Source organism: Ranitomeya imitator, chromosome 4 (assembly GCF_032444005.1).
Source record: "Ranitomeya imitator isolate aRanImi1 chromosome 4, aRanImi1.pri, whole genome shotgun sequence".
NCBI lineage: Eukaryota > Metazoa > Chordata > Amphibia > Anura > Dendrobatidae > Ranitomeya > Ranitomeya imitator.
The window spans coordinates 370,043,396-370,056,517 of NC_091285.1; the positions used below are offsets into that span (position 1 = coordinate 370,043,396).

General features: G+C 39.5%; 1 protein-coding gene across 4 annotated transcripts in view; it reads right to left on the bottom strand.

Annotated features, from left to right (window-relative positions):
• Positions 1–13,122, bottom strand: part of CACNA2D1 (calcium voltage-gated channel auxiliary subunit alpha2delta 1) — a 1,366,870-nt gene that overhangs the window by 233,222 nt on the left and 1,120,526 nt on the right. For all 4 annotated transcript variants that reach the window (XM_069765154.1, XM_069765155.1, XM_069765153.1 and 1 more), the window contains exon 14: positions 1,085–1,134. In XM_069765154.1, coding sequence (XP_069621255.1) covers positions 1,085–1,134 — 50 coding nt within the window. The remainder of the gene's footprint in view (positions 1–1,084; positions 1,135–13,122) is intronic.

Genomic DNA, 13,122 nt, shown 5'->3' on the forward strand with positions numbered 1-13,122 from the left:
AAAAGACTAAAACACTGTTATCCTTTTCCCAGGCCACAAAATCTCTGTGCATGATAATTAGTAATGATTTAATCAAATAATTAATTAATAATTTCATTAATTGAATAGCAAAGTGCTTATCACAGAAGTGGACCTATTTCAGGCTGAATAAACTTGTGAAGTTTTCCTAGTGTTTATGTTACTGCAGCTGCTCACAATTAATGGACCAAGCAGAACTGTCGGTCAGACTGGGCAGCTGTGCTTAAAATCTAGGAAAGCATTATTTACTCTCTAATAGGCTATTATATTGGACACATATGTGCACCTATCACTGCATGTTGCAAACACTAACTTCATCCTGCATTTTAGAAAGATGAAATATATTCTAGACTCCTTACTGTACTGTACGTCTGAATATGTGTGTGTATTCGAAAATGCATTTTATGGACGGTTATTTAGAAAACCAGATTTAAGTTCATGGTTAATGCACATACAGTATTTACTGGTGGGGTTATCTTTCTAAGAACCTTCTGTGAATACAGTAAAATGTTTCCTCACTGATAGCCTCCACACTGCTAGTCCTTCTACACAAGAGCATAGAACATTTGGAATGAGTTCTGCAACATTACAATTACAAGCTCCTTATCATATGAAGCTCCTTATTGTTGGGTTAGGGTGCTTTTACATAGCTTTTTATCACATGCTCAGTGGCCCCATCAAGGCTTACATCTGAATATCACTCAACCCCGCAATATGGGATTCGGGTGTATGCACCGACGGGGCCGTAACTATAATGGTGTTGATAGAATGAACGTGTTCTCTGATGTGCATCATTTTTTAATTATTTGCCTACTGGAGACAAACACCCAGATGCAGTCTCCATCTCCAGTCTGTCGGCACCATTATAGTCTATTGCCCTGTCGGCGTAAACACCCTAATCCCCTTCTGTGGGGGTTTTGAACAAAAGCCCTGATGGGGTCACAAAGCATTTCACAAAACACAATGTGAATGCACCCTTTTAAATATATTAGATGATATGTCATATGATCAAATTAATAATAACACAAACAAAAAATTAACATACGGAAAACCTTTAAATACTAACTTGTGTGTTAATTCGAATTGCTCCAATAGATGGGATTTCATAGTAGTAACCTGAAATATGCAAATGCGACACATTAGAATTGTACATGTTATTATTTTCCAAATAATTTTATTGCAATAACAAAATATATCTTTGGCAGTTGCACAGAGAATAAAAAGGACAGCGGTCGATCATGCACATGTATTCACCATGCATAGTCTCAGTGGTGGTCTCAGTGGTCAACCCCTACCATTCTAGAAGTTATCACCTTTCCTGTGATGTATTGATAACTTCATCTAGCTGGAATACTCATTTAAGCAAAGTTTGATCAAGTTGTTAAAATACTTGGAAATAAAAACGAATAAATAGATTTGGTATCCCCAAAAATATGAAGAACACAATAAAGTTAACACCCAAAAATAAATGACAATAAAAATGAGTTGTGCTTATATCTCTAAATTTGCAATATTCACATTCCAGTAACCAAAATTTGTAATTATGTAGGATAAAATATATTTGTTATTCATTTCCACTATCTCATAACTCATACTAAATTCAAACTAATACTAACTGATTACATTAAGCATATATGTTACATTTTAACAACAAATATCTAAGAATTGCTAAAAATGTAATAAAACCCAATTATTCAAACTATAACATAGATCTTATCTACATTATTTAAGACTAAACTATATTATTGTATCAGTTAACAGCTTTATTACTTGGGATGTAATCCTCTGGCTTTTGAAAGTGTGGATAATATCTAGATACATCTATATATGTTGTGTTCATACTACATATAGTCTGGAATTAAGTTGGGTATATGAGCATATGTCTCACAAAAAGATCATTAAATCAAATTTAATCCTAATGCAAAACTGACCAAACAAATTACTGAATAAGTTGTATATAATCATATTGTTATTGCCTTTCTTATTGAATTAGTAGCCTTGACATTTGCCATGAAATTCACACCATGTTCATAATGTAAAATAAGGGAAATTAGATTGTGAATCCCTTCGATTACAGGGACTAATTTAAATTGTAAACATCTCTGTATAGCACAATGGAATACATTGGCACTTTATAAGCAATGGCAAGTAATTGGAAAAGATCAAATCTCTAAAAATTAAAAATCGCCAGGTTCAACAAATTTTTTAAGAAAACTTTAATTAAATCCCCAAAAGTCTCTAATTTTCCAGAAAAAAGTGCGTATAACAGTCTAAGGTCTTCTAAGATAGTATTGAAACCGCTTAAATCTCTTTAATGCAAACACAGCCTTAGTAATGTCCAATTGGCCTCAACATACAGTATGTGTCTATAGGTAAATCAATGTTAACTTATGAAAAATGAAGTAATAGAAACCCATGCACACAATCGTACACAAATCGGATGAATGCTATCTGTTGTTTTAACAGAGAGCACTTGACCCTATGTTATTCAATGAGGTGGTGTACGTCTGATTTTTTTTTCATTTACCACTTTGAGATAGGAGAGGATAATTACTTCTAATAAGAGTTTATCTCTATAGGAGGGAGAGGGGAGGAGCTTTGTCTCTTACTCCTCCCTCCTCCCATTTACATAGAATTATATCAGTAGCAGCTCTTATCTCCTCTTTCAGTAATGGGACAGTCTGTCTTTACTGAATACAGATTTTACATCAGAGATCCCAAGATCTCAATCAATCTGCACATGCGCCTCCTCCAGCAGCCATTTTCCCAAAGCCAACTTCATGGATATATACGGGCGAGGGGACCTTCACTCATTGGCGCCGACATCTTCTGAGAGGATGGGGCCAGCAGCATATCTCCTCCTGCCGGCACTGACCTCCTGAATCGGGGACCCTGATTTCTGTGACCCAGCTCCACCGCTGCTGCCCCCCAGGTAAGATACATTTGGATTATAAGACGTGCTCCCTATTTCCTCCCAAATTTTGGGGAAAAAAGTGTGTCTTATGATCCGAAAAATACGGTAGCTAATTGTCCTTACATTTGTTATATCTGTTAATAAAAGGTATAAACTGAGAGTCCTCAGTGGTTGATACCTTTTTATGGCTAACTGAAAAGGTGATGATAAACATCAAGCTTTTGAAACACATTTGGTTTCTACATCAGGCATTCTTGAACACAATATCTGAAGAGTCATCTATTAATACACAATAAAGCAATGGTAGAGTATATTTTTTTCTGTATTAAAAAGAATGACAGAGGCTGGTTGTTTTTTGGATATTAGTCCAAATTATACACAACTCTACAGGAAAATCTACCATTTATTTAAGGGATTAATATACTAAAAGCAAAATATAACTTAAAAGAGATATATGGACACTATGAATTGGCATCAACAAGGTAGTTTATTCACAAAAAGAAAAAAGAGTAGGTCAAGCTTTTAGCTTCTAAATGCGGACTGAAGCAGGAGAACAATGATTTACTAATAATTTACTCTGGACACTAAGATAATTGTCTTTCACCATTTCTTTCCCAGATGAGTAAGACCAGACTTATGGCAATAGACCACAAACTTAATGCTAAATATTCTTCCTCATTTCTGCTTCCATGATCTTGGAAACCTGAATATAAGTGCCGTGACCTTGCCATTTAATCTTAAACAATGTTGAACACATGTCAACTGCTTAATACTCTCTTAAAACATGAAAAATTGGTAAAAGGTATGCACAAAATATCTGGCTAATTAAAATCTTAAGCTTACTGCCTGACTTTGTTTTTAATATGTTAGCTGAATGGCTCATGTCAATTTTAACCAACTTCACACAAATTACTGCTCTGGCATAACATTAACATGATATCCCATATTAACAGATGTCTTACTGTTATTGAGCTTTGCTTTGCTTACTGTTCAGGAATTTTAGGATAGTAAAAATAAAGGACTATTTTCTGCTGTCTGTAAACAAAACTTTGTCAATTATTTTATTTTAAAATGGAGATGCATGTAGAAATTGTTTTTATTGTCTTTATCACCATTTTATAGTCTATTGTAACTGATACTAATGTCTTCATAACAGTTTCTCAGTATTCTAAGATTTACAAAAATGTGTCTTAACTAGGGTTGAGCGACTTTTACTTTTATAGGATCGGGTCGGGTTTCACGAAACCCGACTTTCTCAAAAGTCGGGTCGAGTGAAAATCGGCCGATCCTATAGAAAAGTCAGGGTCGGGGTCGGCCGAAACACGAAACCCAATGCAGTGCAATGGGATACTATGGTTCCCAAGGTCTGAAGGAGAGGAAACTCTCCTTCAGGCCCTGGGATCCATATTTAAGTGTAAAATAAAGAATTAAAATAAAAAATATTGCTATACTCACCCTCTGGTACTAATTGGCAGCCTTCCTTCCTTAGAATCAGCGCGTGAAGGACCTTTAGATGACGTCGCGGCTTGTGATTGGTTGCGCGACCGCCCATGTGACCGCTCACGTGACCAATCACAAGCCGCGACGTCACCGAAGGTCCTTCAAGCGCTGATTCTTAGGAAGGAAGGCTGCCGGAAAGAAGCAGGGCGCGTCCGAGGGTGAGTATATTCCTATTAGGAATATTAGGAATATTATGCGCTGATTCTAAGGAAGGAAGGCTGCCGGTTAGTACCAGGGCGCGTCAGAGGGTAAGTATAGCAATATTTTTTATTTTAATTCTTTATTTTACACTTAAATATGGATTCCGATACCGATTTCCGATATTGCAAACATATCGGAACTCGGTATCGGAATTCTGATACCAGATTCAGAAGATCGCCGACCTCATGGTCGACCCCACACAGGGGTCGGGTTTCATGAAACCCGACTTTGCCAAAAGTCGGCGACTTCTGAAAATGGCCGACCCGTTTCGCTCAACCCTAGTCTTAACTCCTTCACCAACTGGCGATTTTAGATTTTATCGTTTTTTCTTCCTCTTCTTCCAAGAACCAACATTTTTTTATTTTTACGTTGATGTAGCAGAATAAGGGCTTGTTTTTTGCATGACAAGTTGCCCTTTTGAATAACATCATTTGTTTTATTGTAAGATGCACAGAAAAGCCAGGAAATAAAATCAAAGTGCTTTCAAATTGCAAAAAAACTGCAATTCCACAATTGTTTTTTGGTATTTTAATATACCATTTTCACTTTATGGTAAAACTGACCTTGTAATCTGATTTTCCAGGTCAATACAAGTATGCAGGTACAAAACATGTAGGATTTCTTTATTCAACATTTTTTTTTAGAAAAGAATGTGCTTTTGTCACCATTTTCCGAGACCCACAACGTTTTCATTTTTCAGTATATGGGCTGTGAGGGCTTATTTTTTGTGCTCTTCTCTGCTGTTTAACGGATGTCTACGATGTTCTGATTGCCTCTTAATGCATTTTATTGCAATGTTGCAAAAACAAAAAGAAACGTAATTCTGGGATTTTTTTTGTTATGTCATTTACTGATCCAATTGATTAACATTATATTTTGATTGATACCAAATATGCATATTTTATGTTTTTCTATAAATTGTTTTATTTTTAGTGGCGCAAAAGAACTTTTTTTACATTTCAAAACTTTTTACTGTATTTAATAGTCCCCCCAAGGAACTTGAAGCTTCAATAGCTTGTGCTATATCTAGCAGTGCACCAGCACTACTATATACAAAATCACAATTTCATTTGAACGTCGGCCACGGGCTGGCTTTCAAAGTGAGATTGTAATGACAGGCACATGGGTCCTCAGCTGACCCCTGACTGTCATGTAAATCCATCAATGCCCTGAGATTATGTCACAGGCGGCGCGGCGCTAATGGGAGTGTAGAATGATGCGCTCACTGCCAGAACATGTTAAATGTCCCTTTCAGAGAATGACAGCAGCATTCAACAGGTTAACAGCCATAGGCAGAGCTCAGCTCCACCAGCGGATGTTAGAGGCACATGATGGCTAATTAAATCAGCCATCATGTGAGCAGAAAGTTGCAGGCTCGGTGTGCAAGCATGCATTAAAGGCACGGACAAGACTTTTGACTTACATGTACGTCAAAAGTTGCAAGAAAGTTACATTAAAAAGTATAGATGGGCAAATTTATTTAAGTGGAATCAGACTCTCCTCAAATTTTACAAAAATTGCTGGAAAACATGGATTATGTTTGTATTTTACTAAGCACAAATTTATTTGTGGCTGATATCTTGCAGAACAGTAAAACGAAAAGAAAGGATTAAAAAGAAAAAAACAATTTTTCACATCTTCGGACAACCCAGCTGCTCCTTCTCTGGCATGGAGTAATATCCAAGACGTGATCTTGGCTAGAAGTTATATGGATAAACAGACAGTGGGTTGTGAGCATTGGCGGTAGCCAGAAAGATGAGAGGTTAGGCGAGTTTGGGTTCTTTTTTCTTTTAACATCTTATACCCATCATGCTCTGGTGTCTGGGGAAATAAGAAATGCTAATAGGAAATGCTAATGGCGCTTCCTCATGAGGACTCAGCAGTAATGTGATTGCTGGGACTGGGGAGAAAGCATGAGCTACAGAATCATAGGTGACCCAGTGAGCTCAGCTGTGCATCCAGGAGACTGCAATTCCACGGTAACTTAACCCCTTAGTGACAGAGCCAATTTGGTACTTAATGACCGAGCCAATTTTTGCAATTCTGACCACTGTCACTTTATGAGGTTATAACTCTGGAACGCTTTAACGGATCCCGCTGATTCTGAGATGGTTTTTTCGCGACATATTGTACTTCATGTTAGTGGTAACATTTCTTCGATATTACTTGCGATTATTTATGAAAAAAACGGAAATATGGTGAAAATTTTTTAAATTTTGTAATTTTCAAACTTTGTATTTTTATGCCCTTAAATCAGAGAGATATGTCACAAAAATAGTTAATAAATAACATTTCCCACATGTCTACTTTACATCAGCACAATTTTGGAAACAAAATTTTTTTTGTTAGGGAGTTATAAGGGTTAAAAGTTGACCAGCAATTTCTCATTTTTACAACACCATTTTCTTTTAGGGACCACATCACATTTGAAGTCATTTTGAGGGGTCTATATGATAGAAAATAATGAAGTGTGACACCATTCTAAAAACTACACCCATCAAGGTTCTCAAAACCACATTCAAGAAGTTTATTAACCTTTCACGTGCTTCACAGGAACTGAAACAATGTGGAAGGAAAAAATGAACATTTAACTTTTTTTTGCAAACATCTTAATTCAGAACCATTTTTTTTATTTTCTCATGTGTAAAAACAGAAACGTAACCATAAATTTTGTTATGCAATTTCTCCTGAATACGCCAATACCCCATATGTGGGGGTAAACCACTGTTTGGGCGCACCGCAGAGCTTGGAAGTGAAGGAGCGCCGTTTGACTTTTTCAATGCAGAATTGGCTGGAATTGAGATTGGACGCCATGTCACGTTTCGAGAGCCCCTGATGTACCTAAACAGTGGAAACTCCCCACAAGTGAGACCATTTTGGAAACTAGACCCCTTAAGGAACTTATCTAGATGTGTGGTGAGCACATTGATCCCCCAAGTGCTTCACGGAAGTTTATAACGTAGAGCCGTGAAAATAAAAAATCGCTTTTGTTTACACAAAAATGATCTTTTCGCCCACAAATTTTTATTTTCACAAGGGTAACAGGAGAAAGTAGACCACAAAAGTTGTTGTGCAATTTCTCCTGAGTACGTCGATACCCAATATGTGGGGGTAAACCACTGTTTTGGCTCAGCGCAGAGCTTGGAAAAGAAGGAGTGCCGTTTTACTTTTTCAATGTAAAATAGGCTGGAATTGAGATTGGACGCCATGTCGCGTTTGGAGAGCCCCTGATGTGCCTAAACAGTGGAAACCCCCCACAAGTGACACCATTTTGGAAACTAGACCCCTTAAGGAACTTATCTTGATGTGTGGTGAGCACTTTGAATCCCCATGTGCTTCACAGACGTTTATAACGTAGAGCCGTGAAAAAAAAATCACATTTTTTCTACAAAAATGATCTTTTTGCCCCCAAATTTTTATTTTCACAAGGGTAACAGGAGAAATTAGACCACAAAAATTGTTGTGCGATTGCTTCTGAGTACGTTGATACCCAATATGTGTGGGTAAACCACTGTTTGGGCGCACCGCAGAGCTTGGAAGAGAAGGAATGCCGTTTTACTTTTTCAATGTAGAATTGTCTGGAATTGAGATCGGATGCCATGTCGCGTTTGGAGAGCCCCTGATGTGCCTAAACAGTATAAATCCCCCACAAGTGACCCCATTTTGGAAACTAGACCCCACATGGAACTTATCTAGATGTGTGGTGAGAACTTTGAATGCCCAAGTGCTTCACAGAAGTTTAGATTGCAGAGTCGTGAAAATAAAAAAAAATTTTATTTCCACAAAAAAGATTTTTTAGCCCCCAAGTTTTTATTTTCACAAGGGTAACAAGAGAAATTGGACCCCAAAAGTTGTATGCTGGTACCCCATATGTGGGGCTAAATCACTGTTTGGGCGCACGGCAGAGCTCGGAAGGAAGGAGCGCCGTTTTGGAATGCAGACTTTGATAGAATGGTCTGCGGGCGTTATGTTGCGTTTGCAGAGCCCCTCATGTACCTAACCAGTAGAAACCCTCCACAAGTGACCCCATTTTGGAAACTAGACCCCCCAAGGAACTTATCTAGATGTGTGGTGAGAACTTTTAATGCCCAAGTGCTTCACAGAAGTTTAGAATGCAGAGTCGTGAAAATAAAAAAATTTTTTTTTTCCACAAAAAAGATATTGTAGCCCCCAAGTTTTTATTTTCACAAGGGTAAAAGGAGAAATTGGACTGCAATAGTTGTTGTCCAATTTATCCCGAGTATGCTGATGCACCATATGTGGGGGTAAACCACTGTTTGGGCGCACGGCAGAGCTCGGAAGGGAAGGAGCGCCGTTTTGGAATGCAGACTTAGATAGAATGGCCTGTGGGCGTTATGTTGCGTTTGCAGAGCCCCTGATGTACCTAAACAGTAGTAACCCCCCACAAGTGACCGGGTTTTGGAAACTAGACCCCCCAAGGAACTTATATAGATGTGTGGTGAGAACTTTGAATGCCCAAGTGCTTCACAGAAGTTTATAATGCAGAGTCATAAAAATAAAAAATATTTTTTTTCCACCAAAAAGATTTTGTAGCCCCCAAGTTTTTATTTTCACAAGCGTAACAGGAGAAATTGGACCCCAGAAGTTGTTGTCCAATTTATCCTGAGTATGCTGATGCCCCATATGTGGGGGTAACCAACTGTTTGAGCGCACGGCAGAGCTCAGAAGGGAGGGAGCACCATTTGACTTTTTGAGCGCAAAATTGGCTGTCGTGTTTGGAGACCCCCTGATGTACCTATACAGTGGAAACCCCCCAATTCTAGCTCCAAACCTAACCCCAACACACCCCTAACCCTAATCCCAACCCGATCCATAATCCTAATCACTAACCCTAACGATAATCACAACCCTTTCCCCAAAACAACCCTAATGTCAACCCTAACCATAACCCTAATCAAAACCCTAAATCCAACACACCCCTAATCCTAATCTCAACCCTAACCTCAAACCTAACCCTAATACCAATACACCCCTAATCACAACCCTAACCTTAACCATAATCCCAAGCGTAACCTTAATGCCAGCCCTAATCCAAACCCTAACCCTAATCCCAACTCTAACCCTAACTTTAGCCCCAACCCTAGCCCTAACTTTAGCCCCAACCCTAACCCTAGCCCTAAGGCTACTTTCACAATTGCGTCGTTTGGCATCCGTCGCAATCCGTCGTTTTGGACAAGAAACGGATCCTGAAAATGTACCCGCAGGATGCGTTTTTTGCCCATAGACTTGTATTGCCGACGGATCGTGACGGATAGCCACACGTTGCGTCCGTCGTGCACTGGATCAGTGTTTTGGCGGACCGTCAGCAGAAAAAAAGTTCAATGTAACGTTTTTTTGTACGTCGCATCGGCCATTTCTGACCGTGCATGCGTGGCCGTAACTCCGCCCCCTCCTCCCCAAGACATAGATTGGGCAGTGGATGCGTTGAAAAACTACATCCGCTGCCCACATTGTGCACAATTTTCACAACGTGCGTCGGTATGTCGGGCCGATGCATTGCGACGGCCCCATACCGACGTAAGTGTGAAAGAAGCCTAACCCTAAATTTAGCGCCAACACTAACCCTAAATTTAGCGCCAACCCTAACCCTAAATTTAGCCCCAACCCTAACCCTAAATTTAGCCCCAACCCTAACCCTAAATTTAGCCCTAACCCTAGCCCTAACCCTAGCCCTAACCCTAATCCTAGCCCTAGCCCTAACCCTAGCCCTAACCCTAGCCCTAACCTTAGCCCTAACCCTAGCCCTAACCCTAGCCCTAGCCCTAGCCCTAACCCTAGCTCTAACCCTAACCCTAGCCCTAACCCTAGCCCTAACCCTAGCCCTAACCCTAACCCTAGCCCTAACCCTAGCCCTAACCCTAACCCTAGCCCTAACCCTAGCCCTAACCCTAACCCTAGCCCTAACCCTAATTTTAGCCCCAACTGCTCGTCTCCTGCCGGCCGGCAGATGGAGACAGATGGCAGGCGCACTGCGCATGCGCCCGCCATTTTCTTTTCCCCAGAAGATGCCGGCGGCCAGGAGGAGCAGCAGGAGGACCCAGGGACACCGGTAAGTATAATAGGGTCCCCGAATCCCCCTATTTCTCTGTCCTCTGATGTGCGATCACATCAGAGGACAGAGAATTACACTTTGCTTTTTTTTTTTTTGCGGTCGCCGGTAAACAGTTAATTACCGGCGATCGCAAAACAGGGGTCGGTAAAATCGACCCCGATCATGCTCTTTGGGGTATCGGCTACCCCCGGCAGCCGAGACCCCAAAGATTCTCCCGGGGCCGGCTGGCTGGCCCATTTTGAAGATGGCGGCGCCCACCGGGAGCCACGAGGAGCTCCGGGGGAGATAGTTGAGTATCGGGGGGCGATCGGGGACCCCTTTTCTCTGTCCTCTGATGTGCGATCACATCGGAGGACAGAGAAATTAAAAAGAGATCGCGTTTTTGTTTTTTTTTGCGATCGCCGGTAAACGGTTAATTACCGGCGATCGCAAAAGTGGGGTCGGTAAAAAAAACCCCGAATCATGTTCTCTGGGGTCTCAGCTACCCCCGGCAGCTGAGACCCCGGAGAAAATCCGACTCTGGGGGGCGCTATTTACTTTTTCCACAGCGCCGTTAATTAACGGCGCTGTGGTTTAAGTACCCTTAGCGGCCGCCGTTAGAAGGCGTATCGGCGGTCGCTAAGGGGTTAAACTAATATATCAGCCACAGTAGCACAGTAACAGCAGAAATAAGATTTTAAGAAAAGTATTTAAATTTTGAAATGCTTCCCAAAGGTCATTTATGACCCTATAATATGGGACACAATATGTGAGAAAAATGAAAAATAAATAAATAAAAAGTAGGTAAAAGTAAATAAATAATTAAAAACCCACTACCAATCCAATCATTGTTACTAGCCCTGCCCTCGTCGACAAATAAATGTGTATGATATATAAAAATAAAAGTTACAGAGATGAGAACACATTTTAAAATGTATTTAAGTGTTCCATTGTGATAAAAAATGAGAAAATGTGAAAAACAGAAAATTCCTTTAATTTACCACCAAAATTGCATGATAGCCGCAAAAAAATAAAATAGAGTGTATGAAAATAACATACTCCTTAGATTCCAGTCTTAAGCCTATCATACAGCCAATTCAGATCTCATACTTTGCACCAAAGAGGGGTAATATCCAGAAACAACATGTCTACAAACTGAGTTTCTGGTTTGGCTTAAGGCAAAACCATAGTCATATGGCAAAGCCTGTTAATTGGTCAAAATTGACTTTTAGGGGTGCTACTTCCAATAGGTGGCAGTAGAGTTCAAGTCCTCTTTCTCTCTGAAGAGACAATTTGCATATGAAAATCACATGAAAATTAAGCCCCATGAATCAAAAAGAAAGTTTGCAAAAATGATTTGAGTATCCGAGTGAGAAAATATTTTAGAGCTCTTTAAACATCACGAGGCCAAAACGCGCATTGGGGTGGGTGGCATCGTAGTTCCCCAGGTAATCCATGTATTCCTTACTTACCTTCACTGGTCGCGCTCTGCTCTCACTCGGATGTCACTTAGATGAGTTTGTACGGTGCTCAGTGCATCTTTATGTTTTAGACTCACTCTGCATTTGGCAAATATATTTGATGTTACCAATTTCTGCACAATGCACCGACATTTTCCTGAGCTGACTATTTGAGTATATGATTAATCTATATGGTAGTTATTGTCTGTTGGGTACTGCTGTTCCACCTTTCGTGGTGAATCTTTGTCATCTTCCTGCTATCTCTATTATGTTTTTATATTTTGTAATGTTACTCTGATCTAATAAAGTAAATATATATTTTTTATCAAAATTTGGTTCTATTGGTGCTCTTGTCATTTATAGGTTTTCTCTATCTTTTGTGCACTGAAACGGTATATTACGTCTTGGCACCCTGGAACTTGTATTTGAGGTGTCCTTGTGGTCTTGTATATATGATTTTTCCAACAGGTGGCAGTAGAGTTCAAGTCCTCTTTCTCTCTGAAGAGACAATTTGCATATGAAAATCACATGAAAATTAAGCCCCATGAATAAAAAATAAAGTATGCAAAAATGATTTGAGTATCCGAATGAGAAAATATTTTAGAGCTCTTTAAACAGCATGTACAAAATAAAATGACACAATTGAAAATAGCTCAGTCCTGAACTGGTATTGATATGCAAATGATAAAAAATGGAAACAAAATTTTGAAAAAAATCTCAATTTTTTCAGTACTACTGTTCTACTATCCAACATTATGACCACCACACACAGAAATATGCATACTTATACACCATAGCATGCTATGTGAGGTTAATAAGGGTTTTCTGAGGAATGTTGTGTCTCCTGAATGCCCTCAGTGAGGCAAATCAAAAAGATTCATTGATGATAGATCTTTCTGCAATTGCCAACCAAAGAAATTCCAGAGGTGCTAAATGGGAGATCAGTCCGAAGATGCAAATTAATTATGCAAAAATCA